General features: G+C 40.2%; 1 protein-coding gene across 1 annotated transcript in view; it reads left to right on the forward strand.

The window, feature by feature from the left end:
• The window catches only part of MYOM1 (myomesin 1), an 80,239-nt gene that overhangs the window by 43,094 nt on the left and 16,570 nt on the right, over positions 1-20,575 (forward strand). The window contains exons 19-31 of the mRNA XM_009667099.2: positions 1,295-1,491; positions 2,692-2,818; positions 3,556-3,740; positions 4,761-4,875; positions 10,603-10,759; positions 11,773-11,879; positions 11,993-12,037; positions 15,737-15,873; positions 16,741-16,885; positions 17,573-17,632; positions 17,888-17,955; positions 19,146-19,259; positions 20,202-20,289. Coding sequence (XP_009665394.2) covers positions 1,295-1,491; positions 2,692-2,818; positions 3,556-3,740; positions 4,761-4,875; positions 10,603-10,759; positions 11,773-11,879; positions 11,993-12,037; positions 15,737-15,873; positions 16,741-16,885; positions 17,573-17,632; positions 17,888-17,955; positions 19,146-19,259; positions 20,202-20,289 — 1,545 coding nt within the window. The remainder of the gene's footprint in view (positions 1-1,294; positions 1,492-2,691; positions 2,819-3,555; positions 3,741-4,760; positions 4,876-10,602; positions 10,760-11,772; positions 11,880-11,992; positions 12,038-15,736; positions 15,874-16,740; positions 16,886-17,572; positions 17,633-17,887; positions 17,956-19,145; positions 19,260-20,201; positions 20,290-20,575) is intronic.

Below are 20,575 nucleotides of genomic sequence, written 5' to 3' on the forward strand. Positions count from 1 at the left end.
ACTTACTCTCTGTATTACGTATATGTGAAGGTAACAAAATCTGATTATGATGGTAAGCATGAAAATCTCTGTTGTGTTAAGATACAAGAAGATCCTTTGTAGATTTACGCTTAGGCCACAGCTTACCCTCTAAGATGCAGTGCTAGTGAATTGTGTTGTATCTCTGACTTGACAGTAATATGTAATGAGGAAAACCGATCAAGTTGAAGGCACATGCAAAAAACTATGTATGTTTCACGTTGTCAACACCTTAACACCCATCATGCCTAAGAAATATGGAGCTTAGGTTTCATTTAAGTCCTGGTACCTGGCTTGTGAACTAAATTCCTCCCCAGGCTTCTAAAGTGAGAGTCAAAAAGCTTGAGCAAAACACTGAACAGTAAACAAACTGCAGGCACCTGGGACCAGCTAACACTAAGATAAAACAATAAAGACAAAAGGAAACATATATGATGTAAGATTTCCATCAAAAACAGGACTTCACGGTCCTAAGTAGGGCTCTTTTCAACTAACTGGCACATGACATATTGAGCATAATGTTTCCCCACTAGATATAGAAGTGGCATTAGAAGAAAATGGGTGTAGTTCTTGGGATGAAGTTCATGTATTCTGTATTGTTAAAATATAATAAAAAGGAGAATTATACTGCAAATTTTCTAAAGTTAGTTCCAGTAACAGACATATTCCATTTCTGATCAGTCTACAGTGGCTGTGATCATGCTTGCTTCCATTAAGGTAAGATTATATGAAGGGTGCAATGATAATGTTTGCACAGTATATAAATTAAAAAAAGAAAAAGAAAAAAGAAGAATGAGCAGATAACCCGCATTCTGGGAAAGGAAGAATGTGGGCCTATAAAGAATGTGGGACTAAAGCAAAAATTGTATGTGTAAAAAAGAGTTTGCTTTCAGCTAAAGAAAACAAATCATTGCATCACCAATTTTTGACTTTTCTTGTAACGTTAGTTTTAGTTCCTCATTTTTCACGGTTTTAAAGTAAATCCTGATCACTTACATGAGCACTGCAATTGCAACACATGTTTTCACTGTGTATCAGCTTGCTTCTCAAAAGACAAATGATCGTGAAAATTAAATCCAATGTAGTTTGGATTTTTCTATTTGGTTTACAGAATCTTTTATCCTGCATTTCTTATTCCAGCAAAAATTTCCTTGACCACACTGAGACGTTTTCCTGACAGGAAATGCAGGATGGGACCACCTGAATACGACAATCAAATGCCTGTCTTACTAATGAAATATTACTTCCTAATTATGTATTATTCATGTTGAAACAGCTGCTCCATCTCCTCCTTATGACATAATGGTACTTGAGAGTGTTCGTGACTCAATGGTACTGGGATGGAAACAGCCTAAAGTCACTGGTGGAACTGAAATTACTGGCTACTATGTGAACTATCGTGAAGTAATTGGTGGAGTTCCTGGGAAATGGATGGAGGCCAACATTAAGCCCATTAGTGAGAGGGCATACAGGGTGAGAAGTTAATTTTTGTTATTGCTTTGGGTGTATTAGAACTATGCAAACAATATTTCCAAATCAGATCTCAAAGACAGAGTAGGATGAATTATAATTCAGTTTACAGATTACTGTTCAGAGAGTTTTATATCTACAGCAAATATTTCTGCTATGTCTTCTCACAGGCAAATACCATAATTATATTAAGAATCACACTAAAGGTATTTTTCATTCTGGGATTTTTTTTTAAGAATCTTTGCTATAAGTGACAGACATTATTACACTAATATCTGAGACCTCAGAAACCTTTTGGTTAACACATTATGTAAACTGCAGCTTCTGGGGCTACACAAATTCTGTACTGCCGTGAAATACTATGTTGTTCTACTTGCTTTGTTAATGTTTATGTCTCAAAATGATGAAAAGTACTCATTCCTATTTAGAGGATGCTGAGGAGTTGTGCATAGGTTTAATGCAATGTCTGGCCCTTTGCTTCCCTTCTGTAATACATAAATCCTCCTGGTGAACATATTTATCATCCCTACACCCCTCTATTCTCTATTGAATTTTTGTTAAACCCAGTTAAACTTCGGTGCTACATTATTTGTGAACTTATCTATTAGTTTAGATAACCAGCCATCATCTGTGAATTCTTTCCTCTATGCATAGCCTGAATTTTCCTTAATCAGGCCCTCGCAACTAATGGCATTGCTACTAGGCTTGGTGGACTTAGCTGCAGTGCTCACTGGTGCTGTAACCAGGTCTGTGGCAGCTGCATTCTCTGATTAATTCTTGACCCAATTTAGAGGTACAGTACCTGCTACAACTTAATGGAGCTGTTGTACAAAAGCAATGCAAGGACTGCTAAGTTTTTCACCCTACTGCAAGGACAACTCTTGCCTTAAGCCAGCTTGCTTTGGATCACGAGACGGATTCCTACAATTGTTGTTTAGCAATAGTCTGCTTCCTTCCTGACTACCCAAGTGTCTATCAGTAAGAAAACTGTTTTACAATTTGAGCATGCTAAGAAAATTCATGTATGCTCTACCACTGATTAGAGCGGAAGCCAAGATAGTTAACAGTTTGTATATGATTTTGATAAAGATTTCATTTTTCTGTATATTTAAAAGCATGCTCATATTTTGAATGATTGGCATTGTGGCTTCCTCCCAAAGCTTTAATCCAAAGTTAATAAGTACCATTTTGTTGATTGCACAGATTCAAAATCTGAAGGAAAACATGGTGTACCAGTTTCAAGTTGCTGCTGCTAACCTGGCTGGGGTTGGGACACCCTCCCTACCCAGTAAATCCTTCAAATGTGAAGAATGGACCATTGCTGTACCAGGTAGGATCCTGAGAGGGATGTGATTACTCACAGCCACAGGGTGCCCTGTGGCCAAAACTTTAAGTTCTCAATGTTCTCAATTTCCAGGAATCAGTGGGTGCTAAAATTCACACCCAGGCTTGAATCTCTGTTGCTGTGATTTAGTACATTTATACAGATGCGTTAAACAGTCCTCATTTAACTGGTAGCATTTTACAAACAGCTTGTGTTTTCTTTATCTTTCGTGCTTGGTTTCTGTACTGCGTCTGCCACTGTGTTTCCCAGTTTAAATGGCAGACATGTCTAAGGTACACACAAGAGAGGAATGAGGCCCTGTAACCCTTGTCTAGACATATCACTGAATGGCGAGATCACTGACCTTTTAACACTTATCGAAATTACTAAAAGCAACTTCCATTGACTTCAGTGGACTTTAGAACAGGCCTTGAAGCAAAAAGTTAGCTTAATAATTAACTTCTCTCTCTGACTTTGGAGATTATTTGCCATTTTTGTTTGTTCATGAGTATTTGATCAAGATACCAAATCTCAAAAAATTGGATTATTTGTTGGGCTAGTCTTTTTAATAATTATGGGTTGTATTTATATCTGGTGTAGATCTGATACAACAGAACCGCACCTGTTATATCAGCTCTGAGCATAAAACGTGGTGTTTGGTTTGGATTTTTGAAGCATTACGCATTAGCCCCTTTGGGCTTTATTTAGTAACTGCAGCTCTAGCTTTTATTCTTGCCTTTCAGGGCCACCCCATGATCTCACATGCATAGAAATTAGAAAAGACTCTTTGGTTTTATTGTGGAAGGAACCAGTTTATACTGGTCGTAGTCCTGTAGCTGGTTATTATGTTGATATGAAGGAAACTGAAGCAACAGAGGAACACTGGAGAAGTGTCAATGAGAAGCCACTTCAAAAGAGATTCCTGAAGGTACAGTAGTTTAAGATTCAAATGCAGGTATAACAGTGTAACCTTGAGGAAGCCAGTTTTAGATATGCCATCATATTTTGATCATATTTCCCTATAATTAAACACTTAGTAGGCTCTATTGTGCCTAGAACACACCCATGTAATGCTAGTGCAGTCAGACAAGACACTAACTTGGAATCTGCCATGACAAACCTAAGAATAAAAGCAAGCAATGCTAACACCAAATACTGTTCTTGTAACATGGGAGACATCCCTAGCTCCTTCTAGCCCAAACTGAAAGATAGGCATCACAGTCCAAAAAAAAAAAATGTCGTGATAACGTGGCAGACGATTCTTTCTAACATAAAGTATCCTCTACTCACTTTTCACTGCAAGTTAAAACCAGGTTTCTTGCGCTCTTATGATACATGATTTTGTGCAAAGACTTCTCAACAAGGGATCAGCTGTATCTCAGTTCTAGAGATACATTTGAAGTAGGTTTGTATTTCCATGCTTCTCAGATCATTTGAAAGATATTCACTTCAAGCAGTGATCCTTTCAAACCTTTTTAAATGGATATTTACAAGTATTTAATGTCAGTATGATTGCTCAAGTCACTACAATTAAATAAAGAATGTCCTGTTTATAAATAGGTGTGGCTGGCACTTTTACCCCAAGAATTTTATTTTTAAACATCAGAATTGACCTGCAGTAAAAGGCTATGCTGTTTCAGAGGTCAATAGGCATGAAATAAAAACATCTTGTTCCAATGACAGTATTCCTTTTCAAAGAAATGAATGACAGTTAGGACACTGTCTAAATGTTAACTATGCATACAAGGAAGGAACAAACTGAACAGACTAGTCACGTCACTCTGGAATTTAAAAAAACATGAGGAAGAAATATTTGTCAAATGGAAAAGGAGGAAGACAAAAGAGAACGAAAATATAATTGTCAAGCATCCAATCTGGTACTGTAAGAAGTGTGAAATTAGTGTCAATTTGTTGTAGAAAATCATGCCCTTATGTTTGCTTCCTCCAGATAGGTGGCCTCAAAGAAGGTGTGAGCTACGTGTTCCGCGTGCGGGCAACAAACCAGGCTGGTGTTGGGAAACCATCAGATGTTACTGATCCTGTTGTAGCTGAAACACGACCAGGTTTGTTAGAAATCCTTCCTCTTCTGCATCTTATTTAAACAGGCTCCTGTTTGTGCAATGTGTTTGTACACAGACTACGTGCAAAAAATCTGGCCCCTCTCAAGTCAGGCTTGTTTGCTACACAGGAAAAGAGTTGAGGGTAACATCTTGCTTTCTTTTCAGATATATTTTAAGGTCAGATTAGATTTTTTTACCATAGCTACCTCTTCAGGAATATAAAAATACAGTAAAGGTGTAAGATGTGTATGTATCTATGGATACATGCATAAATAAGATCAGTGCACTAAGATCCGCTAAGATCAGCGCAACCAAAAACTCTATAAGTGTAGGTTTTACCCTTCCTATGTTAAATCAGTTATTTACGCTGTATCCCTTTACATTCTTTAGCTCATGCAATATGCCTGAGAAAAGGGTAAAATAAAATATTCTTTTTTTTTCCCCTTGGTGTTTAAATTAAAGCTCTTAAACAATTTAATGTTGTAATTGTGGAGACTATCCTCTGCAGGAATTCAAGTGCAATGATTTGCCATAAACATCCTTGAAGTCTGGCTCCAGTGTGTCCATAATGCGGGCAAGGAGCACAGGATCTAGTGCAGAGGTGCAGAATCTCCATATATTTGGACCTGGAGCTTCAGAAAATTCCTGAGCTTTGTATAGGTACCACAGGTGAGCTGGATCAGAGTCACCAGCCTTTTGTCACCAGAGACAATTCCCTAACCAAAAACCCAACCATGGGCATATTTCTCTGAGCACCCTCCTTTCTTTGCCCTCCTCTGTGGACAGAAAGTTACAGCTTTTTGCCTATTCATAAGAGCTGGAAATGTAGATGTAAAATTTTTTTAAAAAAGAAAACAAACTCTAGAATAAAGTAATTTTAAAACTGTGGTCTACGCATCTATAAAGCATGTAGAGGCTTGCAAGATGGAAAAAAGAACTCTGGAATATCTTTAATAAATCCAGTGTAAAATTAGTATGAAATAAAAAGTTATAGGACTATAACCCAGCCTAAAACCACCGTACGCACCCTTCTCCCCAGACAAGTTCCTTTTGGCTGCCCACAGACTCTCATAATTGATCCCACTCAGGGAAGTTTCTAAGAGCCCTGAAAGAGGAGGAAGGAAGAGGGGCCTGGCACAGCAGAAAGAGCAGCTCGGGGCCTGGGGTAGCTGGGGGTGGGGAGCACGAGTGGCGGTGCAGGGGCACGTAGGGCTGGCACAGGCAAAGGAGGTGACTAGCTGGGCAGCCCGCTGCCTGCTTTGCCATCTACACCTTTTTACTGGTTCTGCACCCCAGGTCCATCTTTACCTCTCCCGTTCCCATAGCAGGACTGGTCCAGCTCTCGTAAACACCTGGTCCTTATGCCTGGGGTGGCAAAAACCCTTAAAAGCCTTGAATTAGCTCTAAGTGAGGCCATGATTCATGCAAACCTGAGAAAGGAGGTCTCAAGCTGGACATGTAAAAGAATTACAAAACTTGGAGTGGGGAGGCTGGGATGACTCAGTGAGGCTGGAAAGGGGACAAGAGACTGGAAGGAGTGGTTGGTAAGTTGAGGGGGCTAAGATTGTGATATTGGGACGAAAGAGGCATGGTAAGGAGGGCTTGGGACAGGAGACAGAGAAATTAACTGTGGAAAGCTCTCAGATGAAAAAATAAGAGTATTCTGAGTCACAGAATAGGGATGGGTGTGGAGCTGGGTGCCCCAAGGACTGGTGGCTTGAGAAACTGAGGCCATGAGAACTTTGGGAGAAACAACAGTGAAATCAGGAGTTGGTGAACTCTACAGTGCTCTGGTCTACAGCACCAGAGCAGAAGAGTTACCCCATGGGGGCACCGTGGGGTGACTCCCACCATATTGGCAGCTATAAGCAGAATAACAGTGCACACAGCACTGCTAGTCCCTCAGACCATCTCCCCTCCTTCCCCAGATTTCCTCTCTCACAGCCAGTGCATCTTCCTTTTTTTCGAAAATACAGTAGCCCTAATTCCAGACCTACAACCTGCTGAGTCACCAGTGTCATTTCTACCACCTGCAAGTGGAGCAAAGACTTGTAATCCTGTTCTTGGAAACAGCTTGCATACAGCAACAACGATCACTCATAAAATGAAAATCAAATTCATACTGATACTAAACTTTTGGCTTTATTATTCCATTTTCTTTGAGGCTCAGTATTTGTCTGTCAGGCTTATGATAAAAACTTGTACGATAGTAACCTTCAAGCGTACTAAATAAAGGATTTTTTTCATGTAACTACAGTGCCAACAAAATATGAATGTAAACTTGTGAAGATGATGCTCGCAGACAAAAAAATTCTTACAGCGTTTTTGATATTCACTCCACTAAGGCACACGCCTCACATGGCAGTGTGAACCTGAGCAGAGCAGTTGGTTTACAGCCCTCACCATTAGAGGCAGAGGTTTATTTCAGGACTACGACACTTTTGCATAGTAAACTCTGGTTCAAAAGCGTACTACCTGACTGATAGCAAGAAAGCCAGGGTTCAACCCAGTGAAATCTCAGGAAAATTGAAAATGATCTGAACTTGTTCAAATGTGGTTGACCCATATTTTGAGCTCAGATCTGCAGAAACAGTACCCACCAAAATAAGCTTCTTAAAAGTGTTATGAAAGGACAAAAGGCTTATTAAAAAATATTTCGGAAAGCATTCTCTTGGGCAGGATTTCACCTTTCTCACTCAAACCGTACAAATCTCAAGAACAATCATACTATTTTTTCAAATTACCACAAATCTTTTGGAGGAGTGCTCCCCAAGGAAGGTTGCCATTATTAAGATCTTGGATGGTGGCAAAATACTGTTAGATCTCTTGAGAGAATTCCTGCTGGAATGTTGCTGGAATGTTACTTTTGTCAAGTGCCCAAAATCAGCAGAAGATTGAGCTCTCTAACCAAAGAACATAGGTAAATAATATTGTGAATGAAAATATTTGCTTTAATAGATATTTTTGTGTACCTAGTGAAATGTGTAAATATAATGATGAAATACTTTGTATCCAACTTCTCTTCTCTGAAAACTGTACATAATTTCTATAGTTATCTGCAAAAATCAAATGAAATACCCACCCCTGCCAAAACAAACTCCAATCCCGGCCAGTTTTTAGCTGTAACTTTGTCTTTACACAAAATCACTTCTGTCTGTGGGGATTTCACAGGAAAGAGGGGAAATCCAGGGAGCAGAATGCAACTCTTTCCCTTGGCTTTTCAGTTCTGCCCTTAGTCCTTGTGTGCTTCGGAACAAAGCAAAATTAGATGCTGATGCTGCATCAGTCACTTCGGAAGGGCTTTGCATAGGCAAACGATCTGTCCTGGGAATCAGATCATAGGATCCCAACTTGACCCTCACCTGAGGGGCTTGCTGTGGGCTTTTGTAAAAGGAACCTTTTCATAAGAGGGCTCCTGCACTTCTCTATTAGTACTCAGTTACAAGACCTTGTACTTAAAAGAGCTGTTTCAGCCAGAACAGCTTTCTCCAAGATACACCAGTGAGGCTCACCTGACCTCCAGCAACAAAATCAGGAATACATTAGAGATATTCTAAAGTTACAGTTACCCATCTTTCCTGACACTGCCTTATGTTCTGCTATGACTATGGCTGAATAAGACCTAAACATTTAACCTGGTGGCTGCCTCAGCCGGTCTGCTTTTTCACTTTAATCACACACCCAGTTATCCATGAAAATCACTTCAACTAATCAATAGGTAATGTCCAAGTTGACAGAAAAGACTTTTGGCAGCATGTTTTGAAAGTTTTAAGGTTAAGTCTCAAAAATAAATGAACTGTCCCATTCATCTTTTCTGTTCTGACTAGTTATATTTAAAATGATGCCAGTAACTCTCTTGCCACAGTGCTTTATCTTAATGTTATCTCTTTCTCTTCAATGTAACAGAACACTTAGATAAATGCGGATAATCAGTATTTGATATGACATCTCAGTATTTTGTTTCTTATGGTGCTTTTGAAAGAGACACTGGGCGATATGGTGAAACCACCAGACTATATGGAGAAGGGAAATTAGACTGGTGTCGTTATGGCTGCCTCTTTGGTTTCACTTTGTAGAATAGGTAGAACCCTCTGCCTGGTAGTTTAAAAATATGACTTTTTTTCTCCTACTCCCATATAAATATTAGGGGTGAAAGCCAACATCACTTTTGGAGACATATACTGTGTGTTATTATCAAAACGAGATTTCTTTAAAACAGATATAAAAGATGAATGCCCTTGGAATGGACCTTCTGGCTGTAACTCTTAGCACATTGCATAAGCTGCCATCAAAAGATTCTTACACTAATGATATACAGGAAACTAAACACTAATGAAATGTCAAGTGATGAATTTCCATATAATAGATTACATTATAAAAATTCTGCAAATATGCTGCTGCCTAGCAAGATATCTGTAGACCTCAGGCTTTATTTATCACACATTGCTACTTAAAATATGCTTCATTACTGGGAGGCTGATAAATAATAGTACCAAAAAGTGAATATCAATCTCTTATTTCATCAAATATATGGCAAGTTATAAAGAATAAAAAGGCTGCACATACACAGATCCTTATTACAGGAGCTACTCACACTGCTAGAGAGGACGTGCACAGTATTAGGATGAGAAAAAACAGAAATCTCCTTGTACTTCTGAGCCTCATTAAGAATTAGGCTGAAAATAAAGCATTTAACTTCAGTGTCAGGAATAAGGCTTTTGTCTTTAAGATACAATACTTTGTGGGGAAAATCTGTCATTAGCACTCTGGGCAGCCTAGAATTGTCTCAAACTAAATAATATAACGTGAGTGCCCTATTCAGATGTAAGATCCAGCTCAAAGCCATTCAGGAACGGAAGCTGGATGGTCTCCAACACCTCTTAATGCACAAGCTCTCAGTGACATTCTCAGACAAGTTGTTGAAATGAGAGTTAACACTACGGATGGCAGACTGCAGAGCTACCTGAATCCCAAATGAAGTTATCATCTCAGCTGCATCAGCATGCAAGGGGCAGGCTGGAGGTACACTCAGGGCTTGCTTTGATCTGAGATTCACCCTCAGGGCGTTGTAAGGACAAACTGGATCACCTTATCCAGCTCAAGGGCCTTAGGTACTGGCAAAACAGGGTGGGCGACTCAGTGGCTAATTGCAAATGCTCCCTCCCTTTGTGGGCCCAGGATGCACGCCGCGGACTGCGGCAGGGCCAGATGCCAAGCGCAGCAATTAAACTAACTTCCCGGAGTCACTGAAAATGTGCCTCAGTTGTGCAAGTGAGGACTGCTGGGGCAACTCAATAGTTTCTTCTTTTTCCTCTTGTACCTCTCCAAACATCTGTTTTTGCACAGGGTGTTCTCTTCAGAGCTCTTAAATGACTAGAGATTTTTTCCCTTACCTTGGAAAATATTGCTATTCAATATTGTAAACATTTAGTGAATTTAGAGGCTCACTTCTTTTTCCTCTTCAGGTTTTTCCAAAGCAAATACCATAACTCTCATGTGTGCTCAGATTTGCTCAAATAAATCAATTGATTTATCATGTTCTTTAATTTGTTCCATACTTTTGTGGATGAGAATAAGAATTCTACTCATGAATCAAAGATTGAAGGTCCCAATGTTTGAAGGCTGAGAAAAGGACAGGGATCTGCTTAATCCACTCTGTGAATGATACATATCTAAATTTGTTTGCTGGTTTCTCTAAAAAAGCGGAATTACCTTTTTCTGATCTTTCAGGAACTAAAGAAGTGGTGGTTAACGTAGATGATGATGGAGTCATTTCTTTGAACTTTGAATGTGATCAGATGTCTCCAAACTCTAAGTTTGTTTGGTCGAAGAACTATGAACCAATTGAGGATGACTCTCGACTGGACATTGATACGAAAGGCGGAAAGTAAGATCTCTTGGTGGTAACGCTAGTCTCATTTTTGCAAATTCTAGGATGGTCACCGAAATCCATCCTTTTGGGTGTAAGGCCTCAGTAAGAATTGTATCTGTCTTTGTTGCTGAAAGGTTGCTTTATGCGCATGCCGTTCTCCTGCAAGTCTGTACGCAGACCATTTGGAAACTGTAGCACACATAGAATGAGTCAGGCCTCCTGTTAGGGCCATGCTTTATAGGGAGAGGACACGTTCTCTGTCATCTTGTAAGCTGTTAACCAGGGCAGACTATTATTATTACTATTTTGAATCTCTGAAGGCTGAAATCGTTTGGCGGCTTGCAAAACGCTTTCATCATGTAACAACTGTTGCAATCTTCTGAGGTGCTGGAGTAAGCAGTACTCTATTTTGATCGAGTCTCCATATCCTGGATTGGATATGGAAGTCTCTGCAAGACTTATCTGTTTCTTCAGGCTTTTATCAGAGAGGAAGAAATGGTAAATACACAGGTTCAGCCTACAAAGTAGCTATGTGCCCTGCCAGTTACAGAAACCATACAGCTCACAACACTCTCTTGATATAGCATATGAAAATTGAATTATAGGATGCTTCCATGCTCATCAAAGATGTGACAAAGTTTTTTTTAGGCATACTTGAACTAGCTTAAACTGCTTAGCTCCAGTACTGTTATAGAGCTTCCCAAAAAAGGCTGTGCAGCTCGTGCCCAGATCTGTGCTGCTACCCTTGCAAAGGCAACCTTCACTCTCATGGTGCTATGGATGTTCCTGGTTCTCTCTTCCCTCTCTGCTTCACTGACAGAGTCCACATAAACTAGATAAATAGGCTGTGCTATCTCCATTTATAATACACATGGCAGAACATACCCTTCTGCATACTGGCCAGGGCCCAATATTTTCCTGTTCAAAGTGAAGGAATACAGGAATATTTCTCTCTAGTGTTACAGAGATAAAAGAGGGTTTTGGTTCACACTGGTCTCATCTTTTGATCAAAATGTTTTTTTCTAAAGGTCAAAAGCTACCTTTAAGGATCTTGGAGAAGATGATTTGGGAATTTACTCTTGTCTCGTTACAGACACTGATGGAGTTTCATCAAGCTACACAATTGATGAGGAAGGTAAAAAAGAATCTCCGTTTAGCATGCTGATTTTGTTTTCACATCTGGTTTTCCTTATCTCTTCTTTCCATAAAGCATGCACACCCATAATAATTATTTTATGACTTTTGCAGAAATGAAACGTCTGCTTGCTCTGAGCCATGAACGCAAATTCCCAAGTAAGTGAATTGAACATGTCTGTAGGGGAAAGGTTTGCATGCATTGGGGTATGTATCACAAAGCTCCTGCCAGCATCAGGTAGGGAATTTTCTACAGCAGTTTCAAATGAAAGCATGTTTTTGAGTTGCAAATCTAAGTTTCCTTTATTTTTTCTCTTTCTTCAAGTACATTTGTGTAGTCTTCATGTTCTTTCTGCTCTGTTGCATGCTACTGTCTAGCATATAATATAATAAGTCTATATATTAAATGGGAAATAAGTATCCCGTCGTGTTCGTTTCTTCTACAGAACAACTTTTTATACTTACTCAGAATACCTAAACTGATTTGAGAAGCTGTAATTCTCTGCCTCTTTACCTTTAATCTAATTGATGTTAATATAAGTTAAATTCAAGACTGATAAAGCAGACAACTGTAGCAAACTCAGCTGTAAAGATCTATACAAACAGCAATTTTCCTTTTGAAATTAATTCCCTCCCTCTCTTCTGTAACACTTGACAATACGAACATCTTTCTTGCTGCTTGGGATGCTATTTTTATTAAGTTCACAGAACTCCTACATCTTTATGTTATCCTGGCAGTAGTGCAACTTTGTTATTTTCAGCAGAACGTAACTTGAATAATTGAAAAAAATAATCAATTAAACAGTAGAATGAATCCTGTTACATGCAACTAGACAAGATCTAAATCTTATCTTCTTCTGCTACATCCCCTTCTTCATTCCCAGCACTAAAACTCTTGCCTATGTTTTAACGTCTTCAACTTTGTGCGTGCGTTGCTGTAAACTCTGCCAATTCAGCCCGCATTCCACCTTTCCAGTCCGGCCAAAGCTTGGCCTCAGAAATTGCCTGTCTTCTTGCCCACATCATCTCTCTTTCTCATTTCCTCCTGTGTCTTCTTCATATCAGCTCTACTCTTCTGAACATATTGTATCACCTTTTGACGGCTTAATAACCGCCAAAGCATCACCTTGTTTACTCCTGCTCCTCCCAGCCTTTTCCTCCTAATTATGTCTTTACACTGAAAGCTAGTCATCACAAGCCCTAATTACTGCATCACGTCCTTACCTGCTCTGCTGACCCGTCTCTTTTGAGTGCTCTTCCATGCTCTGTATTCATAGTTAATGTCACAATATAAGCTCCTCAGGACACGGACTGTGCCTTTTCTCACATATTGTTAGGTACATTTCTAGGTGTGCATGAAGTAGCCAGGAGACACAGGCAAACCCAGAAATTCCTGCAGAATTTATCATAACATTTAAAGAAGAAAACTGTTGTACTTGCTTTGACCCTTCCAGGCCCTGTGGACACCACAAAACTAATCAAGTACAAACAGAGGTTGGGATGTGTCTGGCTATGCCTATGAGGCTGGAAAAATAATAATGAGTGCCTGTCGATCAACATGGAACTTTAGTCGTATCTCTGGATAATCTTTTTGAGGATTACCAAAATCCTCTACAAAAAAATTAGTCATAGGCATTTCTGATTAAACAGAAGCACTTGCCTGTTTGTTCGTTTGTACTTCCGAACTGCGTTTAATTGTAGCTTATGCTTAGAAACGCCTACAGCTGGCACCTTCACTGGAAAATGGGTTGCTTGAATAATCCAGTCTTAGAGAATTCAACTATATGTGAGAGCAATAGAGCAATGGTGTTAGGTCAGAAATAAATTGTTCCAACTCTTCAATTTGGTAATGGTCTGAGAACGTTCTGTCACGTGCATGAGGTAATTTGGGATGTTGTACCAATAGGATGTAAAACCTTGTAAGCATGATGACTGGAAAATCCCTGAAGCAGCTGTCAGTTGGTGCTTGGGAAAACAGAAGTAAGACTTTTGCTTGCAGAGGACTGTTCGCTCTGATAGTCAGATTCCTTTGGACTTGGTGGGGGTGAAGGATATTTTCGCAAAAGAGAATCCTTTTACATCTTTTCAGCCCTTTCTGCAACAATTTCTGGTATACTTTCTCCCTCTCCATTTTAGACTAAGATATTCATAGTTAATTACAGAGAAATCAAGTGATGAGCTTAAAATTGCCATTGAGCTGACAGTGAGACAAGAGCAGCACAGCCTAATATGTATTCACACCCCCTTCCTGTTGCTTCTGCTGGCTCCTGTGGCTTTGAAGTCACTTTGTTTCAAGAAATTATGCCAGATTCCAAATTCCTTTTGTTTCTCATAAGAAAATTGGTTCAGTAGGCGAGGAAGCTTCACATGTACCTTTTGCATGGCTGCGGCACACTCATAATGTGGTTGCTCTTTGCCCTGCTCCTTTTCGGTAGCTCTGTTCCTCCTGACTCCTTTTCAACCATTTTCCTCTCTCTGGTTGTGCCTGCGTCTTTTTCATAATTCCTTTTTTTTCCTGTGACTGTTGTCTTACCTCCTGACAGCCTTTTTCTTACCAGAGACAGGTTCTGTGTCCCTCAAGCATTGAAAGGGTATGGATGAGCGTGGGTAGGCGTGCGTGCGTGGAAGGAGTAAGCGCATGAAGGATGCAGGGAGTCCTCACATGCAGCCACTCACTTTGTTTGGCAGCAGGGTAGAATGGCAGCCGGAAAGCACCTCGGTTGTTTCGGGTGGTGAACATAGAAAGACGAGACAAATTAGTGACTACCTCAGTCCCGGTTCCTTTCCTGCTATAGCTGGGTCGTTGCATACATGAAGTTAATGAAACAACCTGTTCCTGGGATTCATCTGGGAGGAGATGTAGTTTTGCATCAGTCACCAGACTACATAATCAAGCATTTCACAATGTGTTTGCATATCCCCCTCCGCAGCTCGATGTTACTGCCTTGCAACATGGGCTTTACACTGCTGTGAAAGTGGAGATTTGGGCAATGTTCACATACTCCTGAGAGTATGATTTTGTTGAAAATTTGAGCATCCACTAAAATAGCTAAAAGTGATGGAAACCAATACAATGATCAACATGCCCCCAAGTCAGAGTCTAAATGCCCATATTCTGTGATTCTGTGATGTAATGTTCCTGACTGAACTATCTTAACAAAAAGTTGGACTGAAAGCAGGTTCAGGACTTTTACTGACAAGAACAAGGAAAAATGAAAAAAAGCCCTAAAATTTGCTGTGGTATAGCACAATTAATAGTAACTTTTCCTACTTAAGCAAGGAATTGGTCTATATGCCATGGATTTCTCTATTTGTGTGTAAACAAATGTACAGGTGAGATTTATGGTGTATTGCGGTAATAAGTGAGTTCTAGAGATAAAAGTTTCACCCACAGAGGATCAGAGTGCTTAGAAAAATCCCCCAACCTGCAGTTTAGCATTGACTTTCTGATTAGGCTTTATGTTTGTTTGTTTGTTTGCTTGTTTTTTTCCTGCTGGGTCACTTCACTGTCTTATGCCGTACAGACCCATATCATGCTACAGAGCTACTTGTACTCTACCTTCGAAATAGATTTAGCTTCGTATTAGAGTGGAGACACCATGCATAACTCAAATCTTGAACATTTCCAGTCAGTGCAGACCTAGCGACTGCAGGATCAAACAATTAAATCTCATCTGTCATCTGATTTATTTCTGGGTAGAGGGGCATTCTGTATGTATGAAGAGCTATCATAGGTTAGTTACACTGCATACATCTGAGCACAAAGAGAAGACGTGGCTTTCTGATTATAGAGGAAAATAGTTGTTGGGACGCAGATAAAGTATGTATGTGCTTCATTCCTTTCTTTCTTCTGTATAGCTGTCCCACTTGTCTCTGAGTTGGCGGTGGAAATTTTGGAAAAAGGAGAAGTGAGATTCTGGTTGCAAGCTGAAAAACTGTCTGGCAATGCAAAGGCCAACTTTATATTTAATGATAAGGAGATTTTTAATGGAGAGGTAAGCCTTTTCATTCCCAACAGATGTTTGCCTTTTTATGAGCAATGAGTATTAATGTCGCTGTCTCTAATGTGCTTTCAACTAGTGTTCCATTCTAATGCATTTTCATGAGAAGTATCATATGTCACTGGAAACATCACTAGAAAGATTTTGTCCATAATTCTGAGCTACAGCTGAATTCTACTGGTTGCAGTTTATAAAGTGGAATTAAATGACTTCCTGCGACCTCTGTGAGTACCACATACACTGTAAACAAATGGGGACCACAGGAGTTCCTGTAATAAGGTAGTCCCAGGTAAGTAACTACTGTGGTCTCTGAGAAGTCACTGCAGTAGCCCAGATTCATCCTATCTCCTTCATCTATGGCCCTAGTATACACTTACGCTTGGTTCTCACATCTGGACGCTGTTTGTAGGAATTCATTTTATGAAGAGAAAACTCACAGGTGCAGAACCTTCTAGCAGCAGAACTGGTTATTCCCAAAGATGTGACACGACATGCTTTTGTTGCACAGTGCGGTCAGTTAGAAGACAGGGATAGAGCACTCTACATTAAAGCTTATAAAAATATCGTCATCTCAAAGATAGTATTATTTTGAAGATATGCAAATCTAAGCCTTTCTAATGAAAAAGAATATGATGGTCAGCGTGGAAGAGGAATGACATATACTTACAGCATTAGTAAATGGGCTTCCATCATTAACAGATTTCTTATTTGTTTGGATACATGTTCAGACCTGGTGATAGACATATCAAGAATCCGAATAAAGAAAACAAAGAGTTTTAACTAAAGATGCCATATAATGTTTGCCAAATATTCTCTGATTATGATGTCTATTAATTGTTGCTTTGCTCTCTGTTCCTGAAGAAATACAAAATGAAGATGGACCAGAAGACAGGCCTTGTTGAAATGATTATGGATAAACTTGAGGACAAGGATGAAGGAACTTACACTTTCCAGCTTCAGGATGGAAAAGCAGCCAACCAATCCAGCCTTGTCCTCATTGGCGATGGTAAGCTAATCCACGCTTTGGTTTTTATTGTATAGGCTGGAAGAACAACACCAAGGTTACCTCAGTTGTCCTCTTCACTTGTGTCTGTGTTTTCTTGGTTCTATACTAACAGGAGTTCCAGTGGTTTGTCATGTTACAGCACCTGCCTGCCTCATATAGGACAGAGTCTGTGTGCGAACAGCTATTTGTAAAGTGTCTGGAGAAAGCGGAATTGTTATAGAAATGTAAAATATTGCAGCTTGTCATGGTTTGCTTTTCTACAGCTGCAGTGAAGATTTCCCAGAATAATGAACTGCTGTAAATACCCGCTCATGTCAGCTAGCAGTACATACCCGCACCTCTTTTAGAATTTCAGCTGCTTGCTGGTGCGGCAGTCGTTCTTGTTTTTTCTTCCTACTGAGAGTGAGAAGTGGCTGTATAATTGAAGATAACACTTCATCAGAAGGGACACATGTTAAACTCCTGATGACTGTAAGCTGCTAGATATTTAGTTTAGCTGTAATCAACTTCTGACTCTTTGACATGGTCAGTATTTAGTTTCTGAGGGAAAAACTTGACCCTATGGCAGAATTGTCACTGACCTCCAAGAAAGGAAGAGTTTCACCTAACTGTTATAACAACATTCAGTACTGTAAAAATGACATACTTTTGTTTAGCCTTATTTTTTTTCCTGTTTTTTATCCCTAGTGTTCAAGAAGCTGCAGAACGAAGCAGATTTCCAGAGAAAAGAGTGGCACAGGAAACAAGGTGATGATATGAATATTCATCAGAATCACATATATGTTATTTTGTTAAGCATAGTAGTATGTTTATATATGTTAATTTGAAATAGATGTTCTTATTCTGTCTGTATAGTTGCTTACCTTCAGAAGGAGATAGAGGAAAAAGATGAACACATTAAAATATAACAGTATTCTTGCAAGAAAAACATATTTGCCTTTGCTTTTGTATTGTGAATACCACTGACGAGTTTTTAAAAAATATATCTGTAATTTCAAACAGGTCCTCATTTTGTGGATAAACTGGGATGGGAAGTTACCAGTGATTGCAACGTGCTGTTGAAATGTAAGGTAAGAGGCAAGAAAAACATTAGAAGTACAGTGTTCAAAAAAGCACTTTGAACCGCCCCTGCTTAGATGGGGAGGGAAAGGACTGAAGACATGCCTTTTGCCTTTGTATTTCCTGTTACGTATTGGATAGTGACAGGGCCTCTGAAAACACAAAGGCTAATCCTCCTGGTGTGATTGCAGATCATCTGAGACTTAGGGCTGTATCTGTAAAGCAAAAAATAGACCTCAAAGATCGACAGAGGAGAGGACAGTGGCGAAATCCAAGTGATTTGAACTCAGGCATATCTGATAAAAATTGCCAGTATAATCAGAAAGCTCTGTTTTCTTTGCAGAAATACGGTATCTCAACAAACAGCAATACATTGGTTATTCTGTACAGGATTGAAAGAGAGGGTAGAAGAGAAAGAAAAATTCTTCAAGGCAGGGGCTTTTTTATTATTTGGTCAGTGCTTATCACCTTTGGTATTTTGAGACTTGCTAGAGGTGCCTGTGTAGTTTCATAATTCAGGCATTTAACAGAAAGGAGAGACCAAGACAAGGAGTGGGAAGGAAGGAAGGCAACATTTGCTCTAAAGGGATGAAGAACACCTGCCTCCAGGCCACAAAGGTGTTCTCATTTGGTAGCTCTCCGGTGAGCTCTCTGAAGTGAGTTAGGACCAGCGCTTCGGTTCCCTGTGTATCCCGACACGTATCGCAAGCAGGAATAAACACACCAAAACATTTTTGCTTCTGTTTTTTTTCCGGACAAAACATGCTGGCAAATAACTTAAAATTTTTTTTTCAGGTCTATCAGACATCCATGCACCCATGCACCCTTCCATCCATCCGCCCATCCATCCCTCCAGGGACCTGAATAGGCACGAGGGTGCTTTGTGAATTCTGGGACATTCTGATTTGCTGCCTGTTCGTGTGTGTAGAAATCCCCTGGGCAGGATTCAGTGGTTACCTGCACTCCTTGAGGCTGTTCACAGTTCTTTTCTCTCTCTTTTCATCCCTTCAGTTTTCCTTCTTGCATCCTTCATTTTACTAGTGAGGCCTGCAACAACGTCCTTATAGCTCACTGCAGTCAAGCTGTTAAGTTTGCTGCTCTTTTATGCTACCCCAGGATTTAAGTAGGCTAATCTATGCAGTACTAAGTTCATCTGATCAAATGAACAGAATAATAATGATGTGGTTTTCCTCCATTTTAGGTGGCTAATATTAAGAAGGAAACACACATTGTATGGTACAAAGATGACAGGGAGATAATGGTAGATGAAGAACATGACTTTAAAGATGGTGTATGTACTCTGCTGATATCAGAGGTGAGTGACTGTCTTTGTTAGCCCTAAATGAATTGAGATGGAAGATACAATCTAATCTGATAGTTCAGCAGAACAATCAAAATAGGAAGTGGGCTTTAAGAATGGAAACGCTCCCAAGGTGTCTGTACTTTAGCTAAGGCAAATTTCTGTCTTTAACTCTGCTAATTCAGGTTATCAGGAAGTGATGACAAAGGAGATAATAAGCTTGTCACTTCCTTTTCAGATCAGTTTAACAACAGAACGAGACCACATTTATGTTGCCTGAGTTGCATTAGGAAAGTGTGTGTCCCTCGCGGACTTTAGAAAGACCAGTCTCTGCAGTCAGCCGTGAGACTTACCAGAGGGACTTCAGGGCAGCACCCAGCTTTGCTGTGGACTCTGGCCATGACCTGCCTTAACCCCTTCTGCATCTCAATTCCTCTAGCTGCGAAAGGGAAGAAGGGCCAGGGCCCCCCAGTGTTGGGGGCTGCCGGTAGGGCAGAGCCGGTGCTGGCCACCTGGGCCCGTCCCACCGCCCCAAGGGAGCAGGGTCCCGGGGGCAGCCGGGGCAGCCCCAGCCCTGGGGAGCATCAGGCACCGTCACAGGATGGGCCAAGGCTGGGTGGGCACCTGCCAAAGCCCCTTGGCCCAAAGCGGCTCCCCAGGGCCAGGCTTTGGAGGGCCTCTGCCCATGGCCCTGGTGGGACAGGCGCCCCTGGCTGTGCTGGCCAAATGCCCTGGTGAGGCCACAGGCTCAGGGCTCTTCCAAAGAGTTAGTACCTTGTGAGAAAAAGGATTTATTTCAAAGGCTAAATCCAGCTTTTTAAATTCCCATAACAGAAACAGCAGAGGTATCTACAGGGAAATCTAGACTTCTACAGTAACTATTGTGAATGCTTATAAATAAACTTAATAAACTTAATAAATGAATATGTTGAATGTTTTGCTGCTACTGTGTTACAGTTTTCTAAGAAAGATGCTGGAACTTATGAAGTCATATTGAAGGATGACAGAGGAAAGGACTCAAGTGAACTAAAGCTCACGGATGCAGGTTAGAGCCACGTGCTGAGCACTGTAAGCCGTACCAGTTTATAGGGTAACTGCTTGCCCGCGAATGAGTTTTTGATAATATTGACAAATGCATAAGTCACTTCCAGGTGGTTTTGTTCCTCCTGTGTGTAAGAGTGTCTCATTAGAAAACTGCAGTTTTTCAGTACAAATAACATTTGGATATGGCTTATTGCATTTGGATTATGTGTAATTTTGGGAGAACATTACAAGTAAAGCTAAGCAAAATAACACTTTTCACCAGAGGCACATCAGTAGTAGAAGTCTAC

This window comes from Struthio camelus, chromosome 2 (assembly GCF_040807025.1).
Source record: "Struthio camelus isolate bStrCam1 chromosome 2, bStrCam1.hap1, whole genome shotgun sequence".
NCBI lineage: Eukaryota > Metazoa > Chordata > Aves > Struthioniformes > Struthionidae > Struthio > Struthio camelus.